The sequence below is a fragment of the Helianthus annuus genome, chromosome 6 (genome assembly GCF_002127325.2).
Source record: "Helianthus annuus cultivar XRQ/B chromosome 6, HanXRQr2.0-SUNRISE, whole genome shotgun sequence".
Classification (NCBI taxonomy): Eukaryota; Viridiplantae; Streptophyta; class Magnoliopsida; order Asterales; family Asteraceae; genus Helianthus; species Helianthus annuus.
In genome coordinates, this window is record NC_035438.2 from 13,743,968 (window position 1) to 13,771,036 (window position 27,069).

General features: G+C 34.8%; 2 protein-coding genes across 2 annotated transcripts; both read left to right on the forward strand.

Annotated features, from left to right (window-relative positions):
• Window positions 1-1,433: 1,433 nt before the first annotated feature.
• On the forward strand, window positions 1,434-7,798 carry LOC110864777 (signal peptide peptidase-like 4). Its single transcript, XM_022113920.2, has 14 exons — window positions 1,434-1,747; window positions 2,700-2,858; window positions 2,937-3,048; window positions 3,573-3,692; window positions 3,786-3,937; window positions 4,117-4,299; window positions 4,408-4,442; window positions 4,524-4,686; window positions 4,779-4,832; window positions 5,565-5,657; window positions 5,740-5,882; window positions 6,554-6,624; window positions 6,700-6,783; window positions 7,290-7,798. Exons 1-14 carry the CDS (start codon window positions 1,598-1,600, stop codon window positions 7,397-7,399), a joined length of 1,629 nt encoding a protein of 542 aa, XP_021969612.1. The 5' UTR covers window positions 1,434-1,597; the 3' UTR covers window positions 7,400-7,798.
• A 15,420-nt stretch (window positions 7,799-23,218) lies between these two features.
• LOC110864776 (probable glycerol-3-phosphate acyltransferase 8) lies at window positions 23,219-26,812 on the forward strand. The gene is made up of 2 exons (XM_022113917.2): window positions 23,219-23,924; window positions 25,718-26,812. The coding sequence occupies exons 1-2, from the start codon at window positions 23,286-23,288 to the stop codon at window positions 26,597-26,599; spliced, it is 1,521 nt and encodes a 506-aa protein (XP_021969609.1). The 5' UTR covers window positions 23,219-23,285; the 3' UTR covers window positions 26,600-26,812.
• The last annotated feature ends 257 nt before the right edge of the window (window positions 26,813-27,069 follow it).

Genomic DNA, 27,069 nt, shown 5'->3' on the forward strand with positions numbered 1-27,069 from the left:
AAAAGATATAAGAGTGGACAAGTCGTTCCCGTCGAACCCTCCACCCTACCAACCATTTGTTGACATCTCTCCTCCCCTCCATGAACTCGACAAAATGGCAAGTACCGACGCTCGTGTTATCGAAGGTACCCGTCCCCTTGCGTTGTTTCCAAATAAACAAAATACTAATAAGAGTACATTACAAGTTTTGTCCTTTGTGTTTGTCTCAAATTTCAGGCGATGTCCTTTAACTTCAAAATTGACTAGTTTTGGACTTAATGTTAAAAAATCTTACACGTTATGTCCTTTAGGGCAAACCCAGTTAGAATTTTCTGTTAAGTTATGTCACGTGCATTGCACGCGAGGATAGAACTGTCATTTCCCCTCCCCACTTGTGTTTCCCCCCTTTTAAAACCCTGATAACATAACATAAACATAAACATAAACAAACACAACCCAAATACCCAATTCACCAATCAACACACCAATTCATCATATATCATAATAGCTTATTCACAATGAAACAAACCCCAAATCAAATCAAATCAAAACAAAAACATAAAAAAAAACAAAATCAAACCCCCAAATCCCGATGGGCGCACAAAGCTGAAGCAGATTAGGCTGAGACATAAAAATCCGTCTAGCGTCGACGAGGCAAAGCCGCCGGATCTCCGATTCCGATAAGTGCACTTGTTTCCCACCTTTACCATCCAACAATCTTTTAATAATATCATCTAACACACCCTTTTCCATCATACCCTCCATCACGATCATGCCCATTTTATCGTTGTTGTGAATATATGTCTGCAGGATGAAAAGGGGTGAATTAAGATGGATCGGTGTGCTTGATATGATGTGTGGGTGGATGAAGATGGATAAGATATGTGAGGGGTTAAAATGGGGAAATACAAGTGGGGATGAGAAATGACTGTTCTATTCTCGTATGCAATGCATGTAACATAACTTAACAGAAAATTCTAATTGAATTTGCCTAAAGGACATAACCTATAAGGGTGGAGGGTGTAGTCAATCACCCTAGGGTGTTTGAGTGAAATCTTACCCAATAATATTATGCCATGTCAACTCTCAATTCCACTCCACATTTTGCACTCAATCAGGGGGTATGGTCAATCATTCTAGTGTTTGAGTAGGTTAAAAAATAAAAAAATTGTGATTGGTTAAAAGGGGTTGGGACCCACCATTTTCTTAATCACTCTCTCTCAATCACATTCGGTGACTACACACCAATTTTGGTCACCTCTCTCCTACTCACCGAAATAGATCAACACCAGGGTATGGTCACCGAGCGGTGACTACCCCTCCCTGCATGACTCACCAAAGACTATACCCTATACCCTAAATTTTTTTAACATTAAATTTAAAACCAGTCACTTTTAAAGGTAAAGTAAAACGCGGCAACCATAAAAGATTTTGTAATTTACTCTAACAATAATAACAAACAAAAGCAGCAAATGACGTTTTCACGCGCTTTTTACACGCACACATGTTTGCCATTTCGTGCCGACTCATCGTAGTCGTCGTCATCGTTTCGTAACAAACCAAAACCCCCAATTCTCATCATCAAACCTCTTCAATCACTCTGATTCAACATCCATTAATGGCCGAATCATCTAAACTCACCACAACTCTACTTACAGTCGCTCTAATTTTACTAATTTCCGGCGATTATCCTGCACGCGCCGGCGATATAGTTCACCGTGATGATAAAGCCCCTACTAGACCTGGATGTGACAACAATTTCGTTCTGGTAATTCTTAATTTGATCGTTTTTACTCGATAACTTGTTCCGAAGTTCAGAACCTCGTTTTAGGGTTTTTAGGTTTTTGTGATATTATGATTGGGGCGTATTATTAGATTATTAGAATTTGTTAATTAATTGATACCAGAATATGACATGATAGTGCTGAATTGATCTGATAATAGTGTAATTTAGTTAGTCTGATTATACCGAGATATTTTGTAGATTATTTGAGCTGAAATTTTGTGGCTGAAATTAATGTTAGTTTGGTGTACATGTTTGTTTAAAATATAGACATATGGTTATGTTTTGCAAAATGTTATTATTTATTTATTAGAAATTAGAAGTTAATTGATACTAGAAGATAACATGATTTACAGAACTGATCTGCTAATAGTGTAATATAATTAGTATGATTTTACAGACATAATTGGCAGGACTGGAATTCTGGAAATATTTGAAATTTTAGGTTATTTAAGCTGAAATTTTGCAGCTGAAATAATATGCGAAATAGTTGTTAGTTTGGTGTACATGTTTGTTTTAAATATTCACATATAGTTATATTTTGCAAAATGTTAACATGATTATTACTTGTAGGTACAGAATTTTGTGAAATATGATAGTATAGAATTGATCTGTTAATGGTCTAATTCAATTAGTCTGATTATACTGACATAGTTGACAGGATTGGAATTTTGGAAATACTTGAAAATCATAGATTATTTAAGCTGAATTTTTATACCTGAATTGAAACAATATGTGAATTAATGGTCAGTTTGATGTACATATTTGTTTAAAATATAAACATAGTGAATTAATGACATATAGTTATGTTTTGCAAAATGTTGACATGATTATTTCTTGTAGGTATAGAATTTGATTCAAGCCCTGACTTGTTAGAACTTCTTTATCAAGTTATTAAAGCTTTTGATAGAACTTGCATTGTTTTATTATGTAACAGGTAAAAGTTCAAACATGGATTAATGATCGAGAAGAAGCTGAATTCGTAGGTGTTGGTGCGCGGTTTGGTCTCACTTTGGAATCGAAGGAGAAGGATGCTCATAAAGACAGGATTGCTCTTGCAGACCCTCCTGATTGTTGTACAACACCTAAAAATAAGGTTTACTCTTTTTTTTTTTTGTTTATATGTTTTACCATCTTTTGGAAACAGTTTAATGACTACTGCATTTATATGTAGCTTACGGGTGAAATTATCCTTGTGCATCGAGGGAACTGTAGTTTTACAACCAAGGCAAATGTCGCTGAGGCTGCTGGTGCTTCAGCAATCCTTATTATTAATAATCGCACAGGTACATTATTAACGTATGTTTTGTGAGAAAGTTTAAAATACAAAAGTCCCTTAACGTGTGAAGCATACGTGACCGCCAAATAACGTGTGTAGTTATGCATATAACATGCGTAATTAGGTTTTACTCATGCGTGAATTGTGTGACCACATGCGTAATTAGGGGTTTCTCATGCTTGATTTTTGCATTTTGTTCATGCGTGATTAGGGTTTGAGTTTTATAACGTGTGTGATTTACAAATCAACATGCGTAATTAAGCCGCCTACCCTTCGCATGTTAAGGGGCTATTGTACATTAACCTTCCCCTATGTTTTGTATCTGAAACGGGTCACATAGATCCAATATATATACTAGCCTATAAGGAAAAGGGTCAAGTGGTCTGTTTTAACATAGAACACAAGTTTTAACTGTTTTTTGATTCAAACCTGTTTTGACCCGTTACCCGACATGAGCTCCCCGCTCTGTACTTTGCCACTTTAGGTTATTATGATGGTTATACAAATATAATAATCTTTATTTTTTTACAGAACTATTCAAGATGGTGTGTGAAGCAGATGAACCCGACGTTAATATTGGCATCCCTGTAGTCATGCTTCCACAAGATGCCGGTGAAAGTTTGAAACAGTCTCTCCAGGAAAAAATAAATGGCACGGTTCACTGAACGCTTTATTGAAATTATTAATTAAGATTTAAGAAGAACGAACCTTGAATTAATTGGAAATTCCCATGTTTTCCCACAGTTTCTGTGCAGCTATACTCTCCAAAACGCCCATTGGTTGATGTTGCTGAGGTGTTTTTATGGCTTATGGCTGTTGGTACCATTCTGTGTGCGTCTTACTGGTCTGCTTGGAGTGCCAGAGAAGCAGCTATTGAGCAGGACAAACTTTTAAAGGTAGCGATTTCGACCCATTTTACTTGTGAACGGGTTGATTTGGGTTATATTTTTTCGGTGGGTCTAATGGTTAAATATATAAGATAGCTAAAAGTGTATTTTATTTCATACATCTATTTATCATTCCTTAAGTTCATAAGAGTAAATTGTAAATTATTGATTAATATTGAAATTCACAGGATGCTTCTGATGAATATCTGAGTACGGAGGCTTCTTACTCCAGTGGTGTCGTTGAGATCACCACCACATCAGCGATTGTGTTTATTGTGGTTGCATCATGTTTCTTAGTTTTGCTTTACAAAAAAATGTCATACGTGTTCATCGAGGTTTTGGTTGTCCTATTCGCCATAGGTGGGGCCGAGGTATGTAATCATCCACATAAGAAAATAAAGTATTTTCTTTGATTTGATTGCCTTTAATGAATTAAGTGAGCTCTTTTTCCTTTTTCTTTTTCTTTTTCTCTTTCTCAGGGTCTGCAAACGTGCTTGGTTGCTTTATTAGCATGGTATATATGTATCACATATTAGCGATAGATCAGAATACAATTTATATATTAGTCCTCAACTAATAATTTCAATAAATGTAGTTTCAGATCGTTTGAAAATGTTGCAAAATCATTTATCAAGGTCCCGTTTTTAGGAGGTGTGTCGTATCTGACACTTGGGGTTTCTCCATTTTGCGTGTTATGTGCTGTTTTATGGGCTGTTTACCGCCGGCACCACTTTGCTTGGATCGGCCAAGATATACTTGTAAGATTCAATTTATAATCGGTTTTGAGTTGGACGAGATGAAATAACGGCACTCTATAAATTTTAACCTTTTGTTTTCTATGGTAAATCAGGGTGTTGCATTGATAATCACAGTAATCCAGATAATTCAAGTGCCTAATCTTAAGGTAATCATGGTTCATTTCAGTTGGATTCTAGTAGTCAAATGCTGAATAACATACTTATTTAATATCTCGATTTTTTTCGCTTCAGTTACTTTTATTGGATTTTCATTATCCAATGAGTAAATTACTATTTTGGCCCCTGCGGTTTAGCCAGTTTAACCCTTTCAGCCTAAAAAGGAATATTTTGTTTTGACATATCAGATCCTGAGGTTACATTTTGTAATGGTTTTTTCCCCTATCACTAACTTTTTAACCCTTTCTTTTCAGTTAAGTGTAAGGGTATGTTGGTCCTTTTATACCTTAGGGGCTGTTTATGTAAATTACCAAGTTCTTTTAGTATTTAAGAACTTTGTAATTTACATAAATGGCCCCTAAGATGTAAAAGGACCAAAATACGCTTACACTTGACTAAAAAAATTAACGGAGTTAGTGTGAGGGGCCAAAACCATTACAAAATACAACCTCAGGGTCTGATATGTCAAAAGATTCATTTTTGGGCTGAAAGGGTTAAACTGGCTAAACCACAGGGGCCAAAATAGCAATTTACTCTTATGGAATAGTCGATCCAAGACTTCTTAAAAAAAACATACAAAATCTTCACATAAGTATGAACTTTTTAAACCTTAAATCTCCCATCGTTTTATTTACTCATGTAACCTGAATATGATAACCTAACAGTCACAGAATTAACTTAACCTTCTGCTATTCAGTTTTTATTTTATTTGATCGTCTTAGGTGGGAACAGTTCTCCTGAGTTGTGCGTTCTTGTACGACATTTTCTGGGTGTTTATTTCCAAACGGATGTTCCATGAAAGTGTGATGATAATGGTGGGTAAATATTATTTTAAATTACAAAATTTATTCGTTTTACTTATCACGCAAACGTCACTTTTTTTTATTATCAATACAGGTGGCACGTGGTGATAAGAGCGGAGAAGACGGTATTCCCATGCTACTAAAAATTCCAAGGATGTTTGATCCTTGGGGTGGCTACAGTATCATCGGTTTTGGTGATATAATTTTACCAGGATTATTAGTAGCATTTTCTCTAAGGTTTGAACGCTCTCTTTTTTCATCCAAACTAGAAATTGTACTCCGCTCACTGTGGTTGGAGTTTGATTATCAGTACAATACTGACGCTCGGTGTAGCAACAGAAAGAGACAATGTAAAACCATGGGGAAAAGAACATCAAAACGTTAACGTACGTATTCGGAAAATCACTAGAAGACGAAACAGTAAAAACACAAAAAATATATATATACCGCCACCGGTTCTGATAGTACGAATTCCGGTAACGATATGGTTCGGTTGGAGTCGGGTTGGTTCGTCACGTTAGCGAGGGAAAAACACTAGAAGGCAAAATACAAAAAGGAGTAAAAGTAGAGGGACTAAACATGTATATTAGCAAAGTGAAAGTAGAGGGTTTAAATATGTATGTAAGCAAAGTTAATTTACGAAGGGAAAAACTTTATTAAAGTAGAGGGGCTAAACATGTATATTAGGAACGTTAAAGTTGAGGGGTTGCATAGTAAATATAGTAAAGAGCAGTGGGTGTAATTAGAAATCCACTAAAAGACAAAACCCTTGTCTACTGTAGCTAAGGGTTGTGTTTTTAGTAAGTAATAATAGTGATCGACCTATAGGTGGCGAAAGGGGCGGGTTCAATAATGGGTCAAAACAGATGGTATAGTTCATCAAGTTTAACATCATATTTTTTTAACAGGTATGATTGGTTGTCCAACAAGAGCCTTCGAGAGGGATATTTCTTATGGACAATGATTGCTTACGGATTGGGTAAGAAAACGCTTATGCATGTGGTTTATTTGCATTACGGCTGTAAAAATTAATCACTCTTTATATAAAATGCAGGTCTGCTTATTACATATGTAGCTTTGAACTTGATGGATGGACATGGTCAACCAGCGTTGCTTTACATCGTTCCTTTTACATTGGGTAGGTTCTTTCTAAATACAAGTATTATGTTTGATGAGAAAGTGTAGAATACAATAGTACCTTATCGTGCGAAGATACGCGAGCAAGAGATTGAGAAGCGTGCCATTCTTTTTTTTGACACCCACCCGATAACGTGCGTAATTATGCATATAGCATGCGTAACTAGGGTTGAAACAACCCATGCGTAATTTTGAGTTTAACATGCGGAATTTTCATGTTTGGTGGCATGTGGGTTCTGGTTTAAACGTGTGTAATTATGCATTATAACGTGCGTAGTTAGGGTTTAGCCCAACACATGCGTAATTATGCAAATAACGTGCGTAATTATGTCAAGTTAATTACTATAGTGCCATCACGTTCAATTGAAGGCCTAGGGTGGGTCTGATGTGCGGTTGAGATGCTCGCGTACGCTTTGCATGATATGGTGGTCTTGTATGTTAATTTTTCTCTATGTTTGATATGATTGTATAATTTATAATAAATTGTGGTTAATGCCATATTTGCAGGTACGTTTATAACGTTAGGAACAAAACGAGGCGACCTTAGACATTTATGGACAAAAGGCGAACCCGACAGGATTTGCCCGCATGTGCGGCTTCAATCTTCTGAAGAGTAAAATCTAGAACAACAACCTCACAACTTTACCTACGAGAAGTACAACTCACTAATGCATTACATATCTATTTTCTTAACAATAAACTACAAGTTTGCCCCCAAGTGTGATTCGCAACTCAAGTTTACCCGAGCAAAACAGTCAAATCTTGAGCGATGGATGCGTTGAGAAGCTGTACGTGTTGCTTTAAAAGTTGTATATCGTAATATATTTGTTTGGTTATGGCTTTACAAGACATGTTTTACCTTTTGTAGTTATTGCTTTTATCCTATTAACGTAAATAGCAAATCGTAGAGCAATAATGTATTAGAAACCTGTACAAATTTATTGCAGTGAGTCGGGTATTTGTTTATGTATCATATATATATTGGGTTGATCAATTATGAAAGCTCGGTTATGGTTCGGTTTGGTTTGGTTTTGTTTTGTTTTGTTTTGTGTTGTGTTCCAGGTTTGAAGCTGTCATTTTGAACAGGTTTGAAACTGTGTTCTATGTTTGAAGTTGCCATTCTAGGCTTGAAGCTACTAATGTAAGATGATTTGAGGTAAATAGAGCCGGTAAAAGGTTCGGTTCTTGGACACCCTTAACAATAACCATAATCGATTTTGTGGTTAATCACAAAACCTTAGCCATAATCATTGGTTATATCGGTTAAATTCGGTGGTCAGTTAACGATGGATTATGATTAAGGTTTGCTCACCCCTATTTACTTGAAAGTATGGGGATGGCAAGTTAATGACACCTAGGGGCTGTTTGGCAACATCTGAATCAATAAGTGCTGAATGAATAAGAGGTCTGAATGGGTAAGAGGCTCTGAACCAGTAAGTGCTGAACCAGTAAAGTGCTGTCTGGTTGCACATCTGAATGACGGTGTAAAATTACATTTTTACCCCTCAACCATAAAGAACCATATTTTGTCATAAAGAACCCATCTGTCATTCAACTTTTCCCCATCTGTCATTCGACTTTTTCTCTTTTCCCACTAACCATAAAGAACCATTCCTTCCAAAAAAAAAAACCATAAAGAACCATATTTTGTCCAACTTTTTTCAAGAGATATGATCATGGGTGGTGGTGCCACCAGTAGCTCTTCATCGGACTTCCAACTCTACCCTTCTTCACCGGATACTCAAGAGATCTTCCGGCCATCATCCCACTTATCTGGCGGCGGTGTTACTGAATTCTGGGTCTTTGTTTGCTACCATCGGATGTGTTGGTGATGAGAGGTGAAAGGGAAAGGGTGGAAGAGAGGGAGGAGGAGGGCGGCGGCTGGCGGGAGGTGGTGACGAGAGGGGTGGGGGCGGAGGTGAGGTGAAAGGGAGAAAGTGTTGTGTTTAGGGTTTTGATACAGAGGTGAAAGGCAGATGTGTTTAGGGGGTACCAGGAGTCTTTTTTTTCATTCAGCTTCTTTTTATCTCTGTACCATACAGCGCTGAACTGAACCATTAAGAGGCTGCTATTTAGCCAACCAAACAGGCCCACCTCTGTCCGAATAAGAGGTCCACCTCTTAATGATTCATTAAGAGGGTTGCCAAACAGCCCCCTAATGTTTAAAAGATATGACTCAAAATTGTAGAGTACATAATAATGGGATATGCTTATCATAGTGATGCATATCGTTTTCTTGTGCATTATTTTAAAGATCTAACACACTATCTAATTCTACTCCTAAATCTATACATTTGTCTATCATGGGACTTGAACTTTCAAGCACATAGGAAGTTACACATTTTCTACACACATTGATAACGCTAAACCACATGCACTTTGCTTGTTTTCTTGTTTTTCTTGTGCATACACAAGAATATGATAATGGAATAAAGGAATGCATCATTATTTGAAAATGTATTTCCTTGTTTAGAAAAATGGAACACACATGCTTGCCAACACCCGTTGATGAGATTAAGAAGTGAATGGAATGTAGCCACTAAAACCAAGGAATAATGGATTTTAAGAATCTCAAGTAACTTAAAAAATGATCAAGGGCGGTCTTACCTTTTCACATATTGTAAACCAATGGATCTTTACTAACATAAATGGAAAATAGGACAAAAAGAAATTAAAGTTCTATTAGTAAATGTCCATTAGTTTACAACATGTGAAAAAGTGGGACAACTGCTGGTTATTTTTTAAGTTGGGACCATTGTCGGGCAACGACTAATAGTTGAGATTATTAAAATTCATTATTCTTAAAAATCATCATCATATTCAGTAAATCCCACCAATAGCAAAGCTAAGGTAGGGTCTGAGGAGGGTAAGATGTAGACAACGTTACCTCTACCCCGTAGAAATAGAGATGTTGCTTCCAGTGAGACCCCCGGCTCGATTCATTATTCTTAAAAAGAGAATTGATTATTTTACAGATCATAATTGGGATAGATTTTCATCTAGGTTGTGCACCAATTGAATATCGTTCGATATTTCAAAAATATAGAAGTAAATGGTTGTATTGGCCAATGTGGGGCTAGCCCACTTGATAGAGACATATGTTTTTTAAAGAGGATGTCACATGTTCAAACCAATGATGAATATTTTAGAATAATTAATATAATAGAGTAGGAGCAAACGTTGTCTTTGATTGTATTGATAAATACAACACAATATTAGTGATCAACTACCAGACACAATCACACAAAAGAAAGGTTTTGTTGTTTAACATATATGAATTATGAACCCAAGGTGGAGGACCGTACACAAGTAATGACCATATTATCAAGGATATTATTAACCCAATTATAAGGTTCCTCACTTATAGTATTACTAGTGCCCAACTGTGGAGAGCTCTACAATACAGAGTGGCTTCAAAAACGGGTCTTTGTCACATGGGTGTGTCTATTTCGAATGTGGATATGAAGTCAAAACTGTGGAGCATATTTTTGTAACATGCATTTTTGCTCGAAGTATATGGTGGATATTTTTCTTGTTTGGGTTAGAATTCCAATGCCCAGTACATTAAACTCCCTCAATGAGATTATAAAAACTATTCAGGAGAGTCCGGGTACGCAACGATGGAAAAAAGAGTGTTTATATACGGTTTGGAGTATTTAGGCTGCGAGAAATGCAAAGGTTTTCAAGGGGAGATTCATACCGGTTAGGAGAATGATGGAGCCTATAAAAGAAGACGCCTTCGTATGGATTAGTAATCGGTCGAAGTTGCCCACACCCGACTGGGATAAATGGATGTTGTTTGATGTCTCGAGTCTGTTGTAATTGTTCAGCATAGATCGTTTTGTACTTTTTCCCCAGTCCCTTGCTGGGCTCTATATAGATATAGTGTGTTTGCGCTAAAATAAAGGTTTAGTTGTTTAAACATATATGAATTATGAACCCAAGGTGGGGGACCATACACAAGTAATGACCATATTATCAAGGATATTTTTAACCCAAGTATAGGGTTCCTCACTCATAGTATTACTATCATAAACCACCTCAATAGCATTATTAATAACAAAATAAATGGAAACAAGTTGGACCAAGGTTGAAACGCAATGCGATTTACAAGCAACATAAGTTCAACAAAATAATATCATAATTAAAGACTTTTAAAATTGAAGACATTAGTATTATATTGTTATTACTTTTCTTAATATAGAATTAAGATGTTAAAAAACTTAATATCATAATTTACACAATAATCATCGCTGGATAAGATATAAATATCATGATTTTGTAAAGAAAAAAAAAAACTTGACTCGGATAGTTCTTATGAAAAAAGTAACATATATTATTTCCCGGACATGACATATGTAACGTGTTATAAACACAAAAACATTTACTTTAAATAGAAAAAAAGATAGAGCAAGTGAAACGTAATGCCAACCATTGTTTTTATGCCACAAAATTCCTCATCCTCATTAATTCCGTGTAAAAGTTTATACCTTTATCAAAATTGATTTAATCCATTAATTTTCATTACAGTTTTTGATCGGGGTGATAGAGGCTCTTGTATTTTATGAAGAAGACCAAATAACATTAATTCAAATACAAATTAAAATGGTTCACTAACTTATTATATCCAGGGTAGGGTTCTAGCGTGAACACTCTCCCAAGAGTGAACTGTGTGAACTCGTATGGACCGTTGATCTTCATCATCTTGAGATTATAAGAAAATGGCAAGATTGTAATTATTGGGCTAAATTTATATATTTAATTAAATAAAAAGGGTATTATTGTATATTTACAATTAGCAATTATGGAATCTTGTAACCGAAATTCTTAATTTGTTGAATATTTCATAATCTCTCCTAAAAAATAGTGCACTTTCAGACTTTTTCATTATCTATCAATATCTCCTCAATTTTTTTTATTATCAAAGAAAAGAAGGCAGATAGACATTGTGGGCGATGAAGAAGAGTAAAGGGCGACGACGAAGAACACTGATTGCCGTCATCATCATCTTCGTCGGAAGCTGGAAAGGATTAACAAGCGACCAAGGTACACCGATGTCATCCGCGTGTTTATTTGATTTTCTGCCGTCGATTTTGGATTCTTCAATATAGGGATTGAACTCCAAATTTTGAAATTTTTTCTGTTGCACTGATCTACTGGAGTATTAGGGTTCCGATTTAAGTTTTTTGGAGTTCAATTTTTTTGGAAAAAAATTGTTTGGATTGTTTTGATGTTGAATGGGTAATCGCCATTGTTATCAATATTGTGTTAGGGTTTAGTTTCTTTTTTTATACCATTTGTACACATCTGTATTCCAGTTACAGGTATTGTTTTTTTTTGGGGGGGGGGGAATATGATAAAGATTGTACACTGGGTTGTACACATATGTACATGGTGTTTTTTTAGTTAATGTACAGGGTTTTTAAGATTTATTAATTATATGTTGTAAAAGTTGTTCTAAAGGTTTCTTAATCACAAGTTTCTGGTTGATTGATCGTTTTTGGTCAGTGGTTTTTCGAGTGCATGTGTAATTATTTTCAAGTATAGGGTTGATTTTACAAATTAGTTGTTGTTGCTCTATCTTTATAGGTGTACACATATGTATTGGAGCAGGTTTTGTGGTATCTCAGTATAGGGTTGGGTTGATTAAAGTCGTTGATGTGCACTTGTGAATTATGTTGATTTATATTGAATTGGGGGAAGAAGTTTTATTTGTTTTTTTTTTGTTGCGAAAAGGGACTAGTGTGTGTATTACTGTTCGATATACACATGTGTACAATGAATTACCGGTGTACACATGTGTATGTTCAAGTTGTACACATGTGTATTGTGTATCGTACACAGGCTAACTCAAACACCATTCAGTGTAACGTACTTTATATTTTTATTTTTCTGCAGAAAAACATTGTCGTAAAGTTCTTGAAATCAGTTAATCATCTGAAGTGGCGGGACTTTTATGGGGCATTGCTATGCGATTGTTTGATATTCGGTTGATTGTGGCGTTTTTGCTATGCGACAAATGGAGACTTGGTTCAGGGTAACAACAGAAATATGGGATAGTAGACTTGGTTCAGATGAAAACAAGCACCGTGATCAAATCCTGAAAGAAGCGCTTGCATACGACAAGGCGAATAGGACTTTTGAACAGTAGATTTTGTGGTAGACAATAATATGTGTAAGGCACTGGTTGATGACGACACAAACATGGTTGCTTTCTTTATAAGTGGTTAAATGTTTTGTTGATGTTGGTACTTTGAAATTTATTTGGATAAGTTAAAATGTTTTTTGGTTTGTGTTTTATTTTATTTGGGTTTTTTTGCGGTTTATGTAACTTGTGTACAATGCTTTACTGGGAATTTTAGGTCCATGCTCACACAGAGTATATGTATGTTTACACTTGTGTATTGATCGTAAACTCGTTTAGTTCTGCACCTATTTTATATGTGTATACGTGTGTTTGTTAATAAAATACCCATATGTGGAAAATAAAGTGATAAATCAGTTTGTTGTTTAAAAAACATTGTTGTAATTAAATTGCATAAAAGATGAAATACATATGTTAGTTTCTCTCTTTGAAGTTCCCAAACACGTACAAAAGTCTGCTAGTTGTGCGTACTCCTCATACATTGCAATTGCTTCCTCCATTGTTCTAAATCTAGCTTTTAGAAATGGTTTGAAACCGAGGTGGCACAATTGGTATCCAATACCTTGTCCCATTGGGACTTTCGTATACGTTACTTGCAACCGACTCTACACATTTAGAGTAAAAAGTAAGTTAAACAAAATATTGTAATTATGCACATTAGAATGATTATTATAGCAGCCAATAAACGCATTTGTTGTAAATATAAGTATGCATATGTAAAAATCGATGTGTACCATTAAAACAGTAAGGGCACCTATTGAAGCAAATTTCGATGTACACATGTGTATAAGCAACCATTAACCAAAAGTCTGTAAGATTTAGAAAGAAAAAAACATGAATTGTACATATGTGTATAACCCGGGGATAATATAAAACCAAGAAAGTTATGAGTATTGTTATCAATATACATCTGTGTATATAAGTATACAACATCATCCTTCTGATAAAACATAATACAAACATCCCGACCATTTTTAATCATGATGACAAAATCTGCAAACCTAGAATACATATACACAACGACGAAATCAGCATGAAGCAAAACCGAATACGAACACAAAAGGACATTGTTTTTTTTGAATGGCTAACGTTGCACACCATGGGGATTGAACCCCTGACCTCTCCTATCCTAAGCTCTATCTAAACCCACCAACACCACTGAGACATTGTTAAAATACGAAAATCGTAACATAAACGAAAATTCAAAAATCAATTATTATCCTTCTGAAATGCATTCGGGTCAACCAGTTTGAAAGTAGATGCAGTCAAACTCATCCCATCTAGTGTTCTTCTGGATCAGCAATCATATTTCCAGTGTACAAGGGACCCGTTTGAGATCATTGTCATGCACCCACGACGTTAAGCAACAAAACTGAAACATCGAAAAGCATTTTTTGATAAATAAAAAAATAATCAGATACAAAACAAAAATGTACACCGTGCGATAATATGAAAAAAAAAACTTGGCCAACAAACCTTTGAAAAGGTGTTTAGGGTGAATTGGATATTGTGGCAAAATTTGTTTGCACCGATGAAGAAGAATTGATTGATGTTGATGATGATGATTTAATGATGTCATATACAACCAACAATTGTATTTTTTTAAAGCTCTCTGCTGTAAACCAAAATCCAAGTAAATGTTTTTTCAATTCTAAAACCAAATTGAATAACGAAGAAAAGAAACTTGCGATTTTGATTTTTTGCTTAATTTCTTGCATTCGAATCTTGATTCATTTGAGAGAAATATTGAAATCACAATATTATAGGAATTAGTTATCATGTTTGGTAACTGATTGTGATAAATCTCTTTAAAAATTGATATATAATTTAAAAAATAAAATTAACTTTATATGGTTAATGACAATCCTACCCCTTACCATCTAAAACAAAATCAAGGGCCAAAATTAGTTCACGCAGTTCACTCTTGGGATTTTGTTCACGTTTGAACCTAATCCATTATACCTAAGTATAAATTTGTTAATGACAAAGACTTATGCATTTCAAAGTCAAATTAAGATTTATGTGTAACAAACTATAGTATTCTTTAAATAAAAATATTTGCAAATCTGATATATTAACAAACTAGTAACAATCTATATACTGTATAATAAAAGAAACCAATAAAAGGACACTTGTCATTATTCTAGACCATCTAATATTAGATAATTATTATTTAATTTAAATTATTAAATTTAATATATGTTTCAAACATTTAAGAAATTACGGATAAAGTTCCATAAATTATCTTATTATTTATTTATAGAGTGAATTTCAAGGATTGTCCTTTATCTTTATACCCATTTTCAGGCGCTGTCCTTTATGTTTAAAATTGACGAGTTTTGTCCTTTATGTTTTCATATCATACACGTTTTGTCCTTTAGGCCTAACCCAGTTAGATTTTTCAGTTAAATTTGGTCATGTGCTTTGCACATGAGGGCATTTTTGTCAATTCAAAGGTTGTAGAAGCTTTGTGCTGTAAATCAGTCGTTAAACTTACCTTTGAATTGACAAAAATGCCCTCGTATGCAAAGCACATGAACAAATTTAACTGAAAAACAAATTGGGTTAGGCCTAAATGACAAAACATGTATGATATGAAAACATAAAGGACAAAACTCGTCAATTTTGAACATAAAGGACAGCGCCTGAAAATGGGTATAAAGATACAGGACAATTCTTGAAATTATTCCCTAGAATAATCACAAGAAGGATTCTTTTTTGGATTACCATAATCTAAAACAGGGTTGTTTAACGATTGAGGAATTTATAACGTCGTTTGAACAACACCGATTGAGATGTGGTATTGATGAAGAGGAAGAACATGTAATTGCTCGGTTTTTGGGGGCTATTCGTACGGAGATTGCGGATGTCGTAAGCCTCCAACAATATTGGTCCTTTTCGGATGTTTGTATTCTGGCTCAAAGGGTGGAAAAACAACTAGCCGTCAAGGGTAAGTCTACTACCCGATTTGCTTATTGTAGACTATCTACTCTTACTTAATTGTAGATAATTATTATTTAATTTAAATTATTAAATTTAATATTTGTTTCAAACATTTAAGAAATTACAGATAAAGTTCCATAATTTATCTTATTATTTATTTATATTTATATTTATATTAATTACTAGGTTAGAAATTATATCTTAATAATTGAAACAAATATCGAGCATTTTCATAACGAGGGTGGAGGGAACGATTTTCTTATTTATATGAATTACTAGGTCAGAAATTATATCTTAATAATTGAAACAAATATCGACCATTTTCATAACGAGGGTGGAGGGAACGATTTTCTTACTTAACAAATAATTTATTTATTTAATATATTTAAAATACAAGAAGAATAATAACTACATTTATCAAACTAATAAATTTATTCAAAAACAACTATCCTTTTAAGATGTAACTCAAGTCCATATACTTAGAATTTAAAGTTATATAACTTAATAATTACTGATAATTTATACTTATCTAATTAATTTAAATATTATTTTATAGCTATAAGTTTATCTAATTGGCTAATTGCTATATGTCTAATCTAAACATTTCAACAATATTTTTAGAACTAATAAATTAAGACCACTGTTATTTAAATAAAACTTGGGTTCACGTCGTGAGAAAGTCGATAATACAGTTTGTCTTCTAATCGGTGATTCAAATGCTTTCATATTTATAAACTTGACAAACATCACAAGTTTTGATCATACATAAAACAAATGTTTGTTCGGATATGAGAAAAGTGTCTTAAAATATCATTTTATAATTGTTAAATTTTCGTTATTAACTATTTGATATTTTATTTACTTAACATGTGTAATACACGGGGTTATAACCTAGTTATAATATATTTATACCCACCGAAAACTTAGCTTTTATTTGCTTAATTTTTTTTCTTTAATTAATGAAATCCATTTGCTTAATTTTTTTTCTATAATTAATGAAATCCATTGAGTTATTTTTAAAAGTTGGGTTCAAATATAAAATTTTAACTTATTGCAAAAAATAAAAAATCGTGTAACTTACTACCTTACTTTCACTTTTAGAATAAAATTTAATTTCTTTTATTGTGTTTTTTTTTTTTTTTTTTTTTGTAATTTTGCAAGTATTTAAAAATATATTAGACCATGATCGCTCTTTCTACAAACGGAAATGAACAAGACAAAAGGCAAAGGAAAGTTGTAGATGAGCTAATAGTTGTTCAACAGTCGGTGACTGAAAATGTGTAATGATAAGAGTTAGGGCATGTTTGGCTAAGCTTATTATAGTTAAAAAGGACTTTTGGAAAAGGACTTTTTGGAAAAGGACTTTTTAAAAAGGAGTTTTTAAAAAAAGTGTTTGGATTAGCTTATTGATGTAAAATGACTAAAATGGACATTCTTTTAGATATAAGGGGGTAAAGAAGGGGTATATTGGTAATTTTTAGTTTGAAAAGTTAAAAGCTGGCCAAAAAGTCACAATATTATGACTTCTTGAAACCTACTTTTTCTTCTTTACAAAAAGCCATTTCTAAAAGGACTTTTGGCTTAGCCAAACACAAAAACAACTTATTGGCTTTTTGATAAGTCAATAAGCCAATAAGTTGTTTTGAAAAGCTTAGCCAAACATGCCCTTAATTCTATCATAATTCCGGTTTCAAATGTGTTATAACTATTGGAATTTCTACACGGCATCCACTAATTATTCCATATATAAGTTTGCAAGTGCTTTGGGAGTTTTTCAAAAAAAAAAAAAAAAAAAAAAAACTTGATTTTTTACTTTTAACCCTAAGGTTTTTACTTTTTCCAATTTTAACCCTACATAATTTGTTTTTTAACTTTAACCCAAAACTTTTCATTATTTGCAATTTAACTTCGTAACTTTTGTCACTTGTACTTTTCATCTTTGTCACTTATACTTTTCATCTTTCGCAAATTTTCATTTTACGTATAGTTCTAAATTTTTTCGAGTTAATACGACGCAATGTGCATGTGTGGTTCAAAGTTTTTACCTCTATTTTCCCATGTTTGACAGGTTCGTCGCAACACGCATACCTTAGGTCGAGTCAGTGTTGGTGGTCGATGACGGTTGTGTAACATTAGTACTATTTGACATTGTTTTACGTCCCGCCGCAACGCGGGGTGTGCTTTGGGGGTTTTCAAAGAAAAAATAGTTATGCATATGGTTGTCGTAACGTTAGCGTTGGGGGTTTTCCAAAAAAATTGATTTTTTTTTTACTTTTCACTTAAAAGTATTTCATAAATTACTTTTAACCCAAAACTATTTGTTTTATTACTTCTAACCCAAAACTTTTTATTTTTTACAATCTATCAACGTAACTTTTTTTACTTTCAAATTGGTCCTTTATAGTTTTCACTTTCCGCAAATTTTTCGCTTTATGCTTGGTTCTAAATTTTGTGACTTAACACATCGCAACGTGCGTCTTTGGTTTAACGTTTCGTTCTAATTTTGCGAGTTAACACGACGCAACGTGCGTGTGTGGGTGAACGTTTTTACATCGTCTATCTTTTCCCCGTTTGACAAGTTTAACATAACGTGCGGGTCCTAGATCGACTTAGTTATAACTAAAGATCCCCTGCCGCATTGCGGCGGGTCGCAATCCTAGTTTGGAACTTAATTTAAAAGCCATATTTTGATCCGGACGTTTTCAAGATGCCGCTAATAACCAACGAATGGCATGTGCTTTTCCTTGTGTGGATCCTATTTCACTGGGAACTTGATGAGTCGATCCATCTACAAGTCTTGCTTTTACTGATATACCCGGAGTTACTCCATTCTACCTACATTCCACGAAATTGTGCACCACAAATTAGAGCTAATAAAAAGACCCGTGATCCCATAGAAATACATCACAATTTGTGGTGAAAAAAAAAAATATCCTGAGACGGATTTTTTACTTTTAACCCTAAGGTTTTTACTTTTTCCAATTTTAACACTACATAATTTGTTTTTTAACTTTAACCCAAAACTTTTCATTATTTGCAATTTAACTTCGCAACTTTTGTCACTTGTACTTTTCATCTTTGTCACTTATACTTTTCATCTTTCGCAAATTTTCATTTTACGTATAGTTCTAAATTTTTTCGAGTTAATACGACACAATGTGCATGTGTGGTTCAAAGTTTTTACCTCTATTTTCCCATGTTTGACAGGTTCGTCGCAACACGCATACCTTAGGTCGAGTCAGTGTTGGTGGTCGATGACGGTTGTGTAACATTAGTACTATTTGACATTGTTTTACGCCCCGCCGCAACGCGGGGTGTGCTTTGGGGTTTTTCAAAGAAAAAATAGTTATGCATATAGTTGTCGTAACGTTAGCTTTGGGGGTTTTCCAAAAAAAATTGATATATATATTTTTTTTTTACTTTTCACTTAAAAGTATTTCATAAATTACTTTTAACCCAAAACTATTTGTTTTATTACTTCTAACCCAAAACTTTTTACCTTTTACAATCTATCCTCGTAACTTTTTTTACTTTCAAATTGGTCCTTTATAGTTTTCACTTTCCGCAAATTTTTCGCTTTATGCTTGGTTCTAAATTTTGTGACTTAACACATCGCAACGTGCGTCTTTGGTTTAACGTTCGGTTCTAATTTTGCGAGTTAACACGACGCAACGTGCGTGTGTGGGTGAACGTTTTTACATCGTCTATCTTTTCCCCGTTTGACAAGTTTAACATAACGTGCGGGTCCTAGATCGACTTAGTTATAACTAAAGATTCCCCGCCGCATTGCGGCGGGTCGCAATCCTAGTTTGGAACTTAATTTGAAAGCCATATTTTGATCCGGACGTTTTCAAGATGCCGCTAATAACCAACGAATGGCATGTGCTTTTCCTTGTGTGGATCCTATTTCACTGGGAACTTGATGAGTCGATCCATCTACAAGTCTTGCTTTTACTGATATACCCGGAGTTACTCCATTCTACCTACATTCCACGAAATTGTGCACCACAAATTAGAGCTAATAAAAAGAACCTGTGATCCCATAGAAATACATCACAATTTGTGGTGAAAAAAAAAAAGATATCCTGAGACGAAAATAAAGATATCAAATTTCTACCAAGATAACTTGAGATTGCTATTGAAACTAGGTATACGCCCAAAACATAAAATATTGCTTACAATAGTATCAGATCTAATCAAATAAAGTTGCAATTTACAAAGTTAAGTTGCAATACGGTATCATTTCAGTATCGGTAGTTACAAAATACTGACACTGAATGAATACCGCTACCGATATTGTTTGGGTGGTATCGGTTTGGTAAAAAAGTTATGAAAAAAAGTTATTTACAAGGGTTTAGTTACACAAAAGTTGTTTCATGTAACCCCAAAAAATAAAGTCGTGATATGCCCCAAAGGATATTAAGACGTGTTTTGTACATAAATTGATAACTACAAAAACGAGATACCGACACCAAGCTATGATATCACCTCGATGTTGTTCGTTCGGTATCAGTTAAATTCGTTACGATACCACAAAATACCTTATATTGAATACAACTCTGTTTTCAGTAAAAAAAAAATTCAACAAAACTGTGCATTTAGTTGTTAGGTATAAGCGGTAAAATGAAATTTCCACATGTGCTTAATAGAATTTGTGAAGGACATCTATTTTAAGAACCAAAACTGTTACGCTTGAGTAAAAGCGAGAAGCTATGAGTGTAACTTATGAAAACTTGAAATCAAAATCATAATATCCTCTTTATCATATGGATTATCCGTGTAATTTACTCCATAATATTACTAATGTTTTAAACATATGAAATTTATCTTTCTAAAAATAACTAAACATGTCATATTTCTTTAACATCAAATTTGGATCACTAACGGGCTTAAATATATCATATTAACTTTATGAAACCCGATGAACAAAAGCCAATATCATATGAACATTTGCAGTTGTCCATGTGGAAACTTGTTTTATTTGAAATGATTGTTTGAATTATTACTTATTTGTTCAAAATATATGGTGATAACCAAAAGGTCAATAATTATTACTTATTTGTTTGATAAAATGAAGGTTAAATGAAATTTATAAGAAGGGATAAGAAAGTTACAAGGTTGAGCTCGGTCACATGTGTTGTGTGTTTCATTTGTTGGTACAACAACTTGTGTATGTGTTCGTTGTATCTATATAATAAATTTTGCATTGATAGATTTCTGTAGAAAGGACGCAAGTAACTACCCCATGAATTCGTGTTGGTCTATTCGTAAAAGCAAAGTCTTTAAATACCTGAATTTAGGAAGAGGATGGCTAGGGTTCAAGTCCCACAGACAACTCATGAAGTCAAAAGCATTTAAGCTAAACAAAAGTTAATTGTTTTTTGCAATAACAGTAGTGGGACAGGTAATGGGACAAGTTTTGCAATAACATAAATCGCCGCTAATAGTTGGTTGCTAATAGCCACGTGTCGTCGCTAAAAGTTATTGACTTTTCACGACGACTCTTTGACTTTTAGTGGCAGCCAGGTATATTATTATACTATATATTAAATTACATCTTTAGCTAAATTACATGGCAAAACCCTCAATTTCTAATTTAATTACAACATTGCCATTATATATTGTAAATGAGTATGTGTATTGACTAGGTGTAGAAATGTCATACACGGTTACACACCTGCGCAAATTTTTAAAGCTAACTAGGATTTCCCCATCGTGCGTTGCGACGGGGAACCTGTGTACGAACCAAACAGTAAAGAACAGTTTTTTAATCTGATATGAAACTGAGATAACTAGTTCCCAGTCTAATTGTCGTCCCTAATTGCGGGATCAACATTTGACAAAACTCAATAGTGCTCAAGGAAAATGACTTAAAAGTTGAGGGGATAGTGAATTTCGAAAATATGACACAATATAATACGATACGAAACGATATGATTTCATGCTTTTTATGACACTACACAATATGATTACGATCCATTAAGTGCATTGACCATGGTATGAAATGATCGTACTACTTATGGCATAATCAATATCATTGTTTAATAATTCAAGCAAAATATTAAATTTAAGCGTAACCAATTGCTTTACGACTTGATGTCAATGAACCATATATGTTGAGTTACCTTGTTAACCTAAAACTCGATTTTCAACTTGGTTGATGTGTGTTCTGTGCAGGAAACTATATATATATATATATTTGTTTTGAAAGATAAACTTCATTAATAAAAATCGACCGGTCTGGCATAAAAATGCAGAACCGAACTACACCAACTACAACATGTACAAAGGAGAGGGAAAAACTTTATATATTATAACGCCATAAAGAATGTTTTGAACCTTATAATTCCTTTATGACTTTGATTATTTTATGATTACCTACATTATTACTTTGATATTTAAAATTTTAAAAATAACTCTTTTGACTTTTAAGGTATCTTGAAGAGGAAATTATGAAAAACAGTCGTTGACCACCATGACTTTTAAAAAAGACCATCTCATGTGTTCTTGGAACGATCTTTCAAGCACCTGAAGCGTCCATATGCAGACCTCTCAAACACCTAATAAAAAATGGACACATGACGTTTCAAATGTTACAGGTGGGCCCAGACGCATCCCATGCCCTTCCAGACGCAGAAATGAAGGGATTTCCAATGACGGATCCCGTGCACTTCCAGACGCATCCCGTGCATGATGCGTTACTCCAAGGACGTATAAAGTGACCAAATCTGAAAGTAGTTTTGATAAATGATCATTTTTATATTTTTTTCCTTTTCAACGAGAAACTCATATACCTCTACAACTATAACCTAGTAACCCACAAACATAACTGAACGTAAATCCTCACCACTTTAAAATATAAATACAGCATATATTTTTTTTTGAACGGTCGGATTCTATGATTAATAGAACAGGGCCAGCAAATGCTGTAAAAACCCAAAGTACAAAATAAAACACACAGAACAAAACGCAACAACAACTCCTACCTTATACTACATTATTTCACTATATCTCGAATGTTAAAATCCACCCATCTCTCCCAAACTAAGTCTTGAAATATATCATATATGTATTAATTTCTACCATTTTAATCCTTATTAAATATTTGTTTAACAAATAAATATCTCATAAAGATATAGCTACATTTTACTCTATTTAATTTATTTGAATGTAAAGAAAATGACAAGTCAAACTCTTAAGTCAATGTTCCCACCAACGCAATTAAACCGCTCAACCACCTGAGGACACTCTAGTCATTTCACAAACCACCCCGCCAACTTTCTCACCTATATTCAGTGGCAATTTCGTCATTTACTCAAACCCTACCACATTTAAAACCATCACCTTCCCCCTTCTCCCCTTCCATTCACTGATACACAATTCTAGAGAGAGAAAGTCAGTTTTAGAGAGAGAAAATGTCGTTACCGAAACCTGAATTAGGTCACAAAACGTTCCCGCCGATCGAGAAATGCGTCGTATCCGCCGTTAACCACCGGTCAGTCGCGGCGGATCTCGACGGAACTCTGCTGAAATCGTCGTCGGCTTTCCCGTACTACATGCTCGTAGCGATCGAAGCCGGCAGTCTCCTCCGCGGCCTCGTTCTGTTACTCTCGTTTCCGATCGTCGCTATCGCGTACATTTTTGTCTCTGAAGCTTTAGCGATCCAGATGCTGATTTTCATCTCGTTTTCCGGTCTGAAAGTGAAGGATATCGAACTCGCGTCACGCGCCGTCCTGCCGCGGTTCTACGCGGCGGATGTGAGGAGTGATAGTTTCGAGGTTTTTAATAGGTGTGAGAGGAAGGTTGTTGTGACGGCGAATCCGGTGGTGATGGTGGATGCGTTTGTGAAGGATTATTTGGGAGCGGAGAAGGTGTTAGGGACGGAGATTGAGGTGAATGAGAAGACGAAGAGAGCTACTGGATTTGTTAAGGAGCCTGGTGTTTTGGTTAGTAAATGGAAGAAGCTAGCGGTTTTGAAGGAGTTTGGGGATGATTCGCCGGATATTGGACTCGGTGATCGGAAATCTGATCATGATTTCATGTCCGTTTGCAAGGTTAGTTTGATTTGGATTCTAGTTTCTTCATATTATTCGTATACCTACTTGCCTAGCATATATGCAACACACATCTAGGGTTGCAAACGAACTGAACGAACACGAAGAAGCCTAGCTTGTTCGTGTTCGTTTGTTAAGGAATAAATATGTTTGTGAACTTCGTTCATTAAGGAATAAATGTGTTCATGAAATGACGAACTGTTCCGGAATAGTTACTGAACGAGATTTTCTGTTAGTGTGCATAGTGTCCGTGTTTGTTCATTAAGAAAATGATTTTTTCGTGTTCATCTGTGTTCGTACGCTAATTTTAGGTAACGAACACAAACGAACGTTTACAGTTCGATGTATATGATATATGTTCAATTAAGATTTTTAAATCGCTTAACCCAGGCTATTGACAGGTAAAATTTTGTATTTCTATCATTGCCGAATTATTAGTTAATGCTTCTGTTTATAGTACTCAATACTAGATAATAAAAGAAAGCCTCTTTGTTATCCTGATGGAAATATGTTACTATAAGTTGTAGATATTACTTCAATGGTCACTTAACAATCATCCTGTCTGTTTGTCCAAATTCATTGTTTCAAAACTTCATTTCCATATCAGTGTAAACCATCTTAGGTACAGTTTTTAAAATAATTGACTCCATTTTATGTCACTTCTATTTATGGATCCATTGCTACAAAGCTAGAATTGACATGTCTCCATGTTTATGCCAAAACACTATATAAGGATATATTATTCTGAAATGTGTGAAGATATTCTTAGAATATTATATAATTGACTAGAGTTAAAGCAAATATTGTTAGACAGATGTAAAAGATGATAATACTTATAGCTAGCTAGCTGATGATGATCTGTTTTTTCGGTGCATTATTGTGCCATTGACATATATGATATATGATATGTCTGTGTTTATCAAACTACACGCATTTATTTGTGTAGCAATACATATAGGGTGGTAGTTGGAGATCTAATTAAATCATGCTTTTAATACCCTTGAGAAAAACAGGCCCACTGTCATGCTTTTTAGCAGAGTCCATGTGGTAGTCCCTTTTGTAAATTATGAGAAAAGGACAGAACTATCCTTTACTTAGACCATGTGTAGTGGTAACTTGTTATAATGCCCCCACCATGGGGCATTATCCGACACGTGCCAACCCAGTCAGCATGGGGCATTATAGCATAAAGTGGTGTAGTGGGGATAATGCCCCTTTCAATCCTTAAAAAAAAAAACAAAAAAACAAAGTGATTTCTCATTGGTGGGTCAACTCAAGTCATACCTCTAACAAGTGCAAAATGGCGTTATAATTATAATGCCCAAGCAAATTTTTTTCCCCCATAATGCCCCATAATGCCCTATGTAATGGAAGAGTGGGCGTTTTTTTTTTGTTATAATGCCCCCATAATGCCCCATAATGCCCCACTACACATGGTCTTATAGAAATAGATTATGTTTATAAAATCAGTTGTTGTATAAACTAGAGTAAATTACTTTTCCAGTTGTTAGTGTTTCAGTGATTTTAATTATTTGAGTTCAAAATCAAAAAGTTTAATGTTCCGAGTCTTTAACCGGTCATTTTATAATGTTTTGAGTCCGTGCGTTTTAGTGGTTAACCACTTGAGTCCGAATTCAAAAGTACAAGTGTTAAAAATTGGACTTAAAATGTTATAAAATGAGTGGTTAGAGACTTAAGGCATTAAATTTTTGATTTTGGATTCAAGTGGTTAAAATCATTAAAACACAAGAACTCAAAAGTAATTAGTCTAAACGATTATGACAAAATTGCAGGAAGGTTTCATGGTGCCAAAAGATAAATCAGCAGCCATAGTATCACCAGATCGCCTTAAAACCCGATTGATCTTCCATGACGGTCGCCTGGTCCAGCGGCCCGACCCGCTTAATGCTCTCATCACCTACATCTGGCTGCCATTCGGGTTCATTTTGTCGCTTATTCGTGTCTACTTCAATCTCCCATTGCCTGAGCGTATAGTTCGTTACACATACGGCATGCTTGGAATCAAGCTTGTGATTCGTGGGACCCCGCCGCCTGCTCCATCACCCGGGACCCCTGGAAACCTTTACGTGTGCAATCACCGCACAGCTCTTGACCCGATAATCATAGCCATTGCACTTGGGCGCAAACCGTTTTGTGTTACTTACAGTGTTAGCAAACTCTCGAGATTCATGTCACCAATTCCCGCAATTGCCCTCACTCGTGATCGTGAAGCGGATGCTGCCCGTATCAAAGAGTTACTCCAGAAAGGGGACCTAGTGGTCTGCCCGGAAGGCACCACTTGTCGTGAACCTTTCTTACTACGGTTCAGTGCCTTGTTTGCTGAGTTAAGTGACAGGATTGTCCCAGTGGCTATGAACCTTAAACAGAACATGTTCCATGGTACAACGGTTCGCGGTGTTAAGTTCTGGGACCCGTATTTCTACTTCATGAACCCGAGTCCAACATATGAGATCACGTTCCTTGAGCGTTTGCCCAAGGAAATGACAGTTAAAGGTGGCGGAAAATCATCTATCGAGGTAGCGAATCATGTGCAGAAAGTGTTGGGTGGTGTTCTTGGATTTGAATGCACCAATTTGACAAGGAAAGACAAGTATCTGTTACTTGGTGGGAATGATGGGAAGGTGGAGTCAATGTATGGCAAGAAGTCAACATAATTCAAGTTAGTCAAGTAACTTGGTGGTGGAAGGTGGTGGTGGGTGGGTGGGTGGTGATGGTTATTGGCTAATGACTACTTTACTTGTGGTATTATATTTGAACTTGCACCGTGAAACACTCTTTAGATTCTTTTAAATGTGATGAAGTTGCTTTTGGTATTATATGGTTGTTCATCCATCGTATTGGGTAGACGAGCAAATAAAGATTCAATATTTTGCTTTCTTTTTTAATTATTTTTATGGTTTAATATTTTTATTTAATGAATCTTGTATATCTTATAAACATAAAAAAATTGTAAGTCCTATTATGAGAAGTTAAAGTCACCAACTAAATGTGTTGGCCTTTGGGCCTAATTCCCGGACGTGAACCTATACGTTCCCGGGTTTGGGCTGATTGGAGCTAAGGAGACCAACCGATTCATCTGAGTTATGTATTTTTATTTACACATCTTACATGCTTCTAAATAGGG

Bases quoted from the DNA above. Each gene is read 5' to 3' on its own strand.
- LOC110864777 (XM_022113920.2), top strand. From the start codon at position 1,598: ATGGCCGAATCATCTAAACTCACCACAACTCTACTTACAGTCGCTCTA. The intron at 4,833-5,564 runs GTAATCATGGTT...TGATCGTCTTAG, and splicing joins TTCAAGTGCCTAATCTTAAG to GTGGGAACAGTTCTCCTGAG. The intron at 5,658-5,739 runs GTGGGTAAATAT...TTATCAATACAG, and splicing joins ATGAAAGTGTGATGATAATG to GTGGCACGTGGTGATAAGAG.
- LOC110864776 (XM_022113917.2), top strand. From the start codon at position 23,286: ATGTCGTTACCGAAACCTGAATTAGGTCACAAAACGTTCCCGCCGATC. The intron at 23,925-25,717 runs GTTAGTTTGATT...ACAAAATTGCAG, and splicing joins ATTTCATGTCCGTTTGCAAG to GAAGGTTTCATGGTGCCAAA.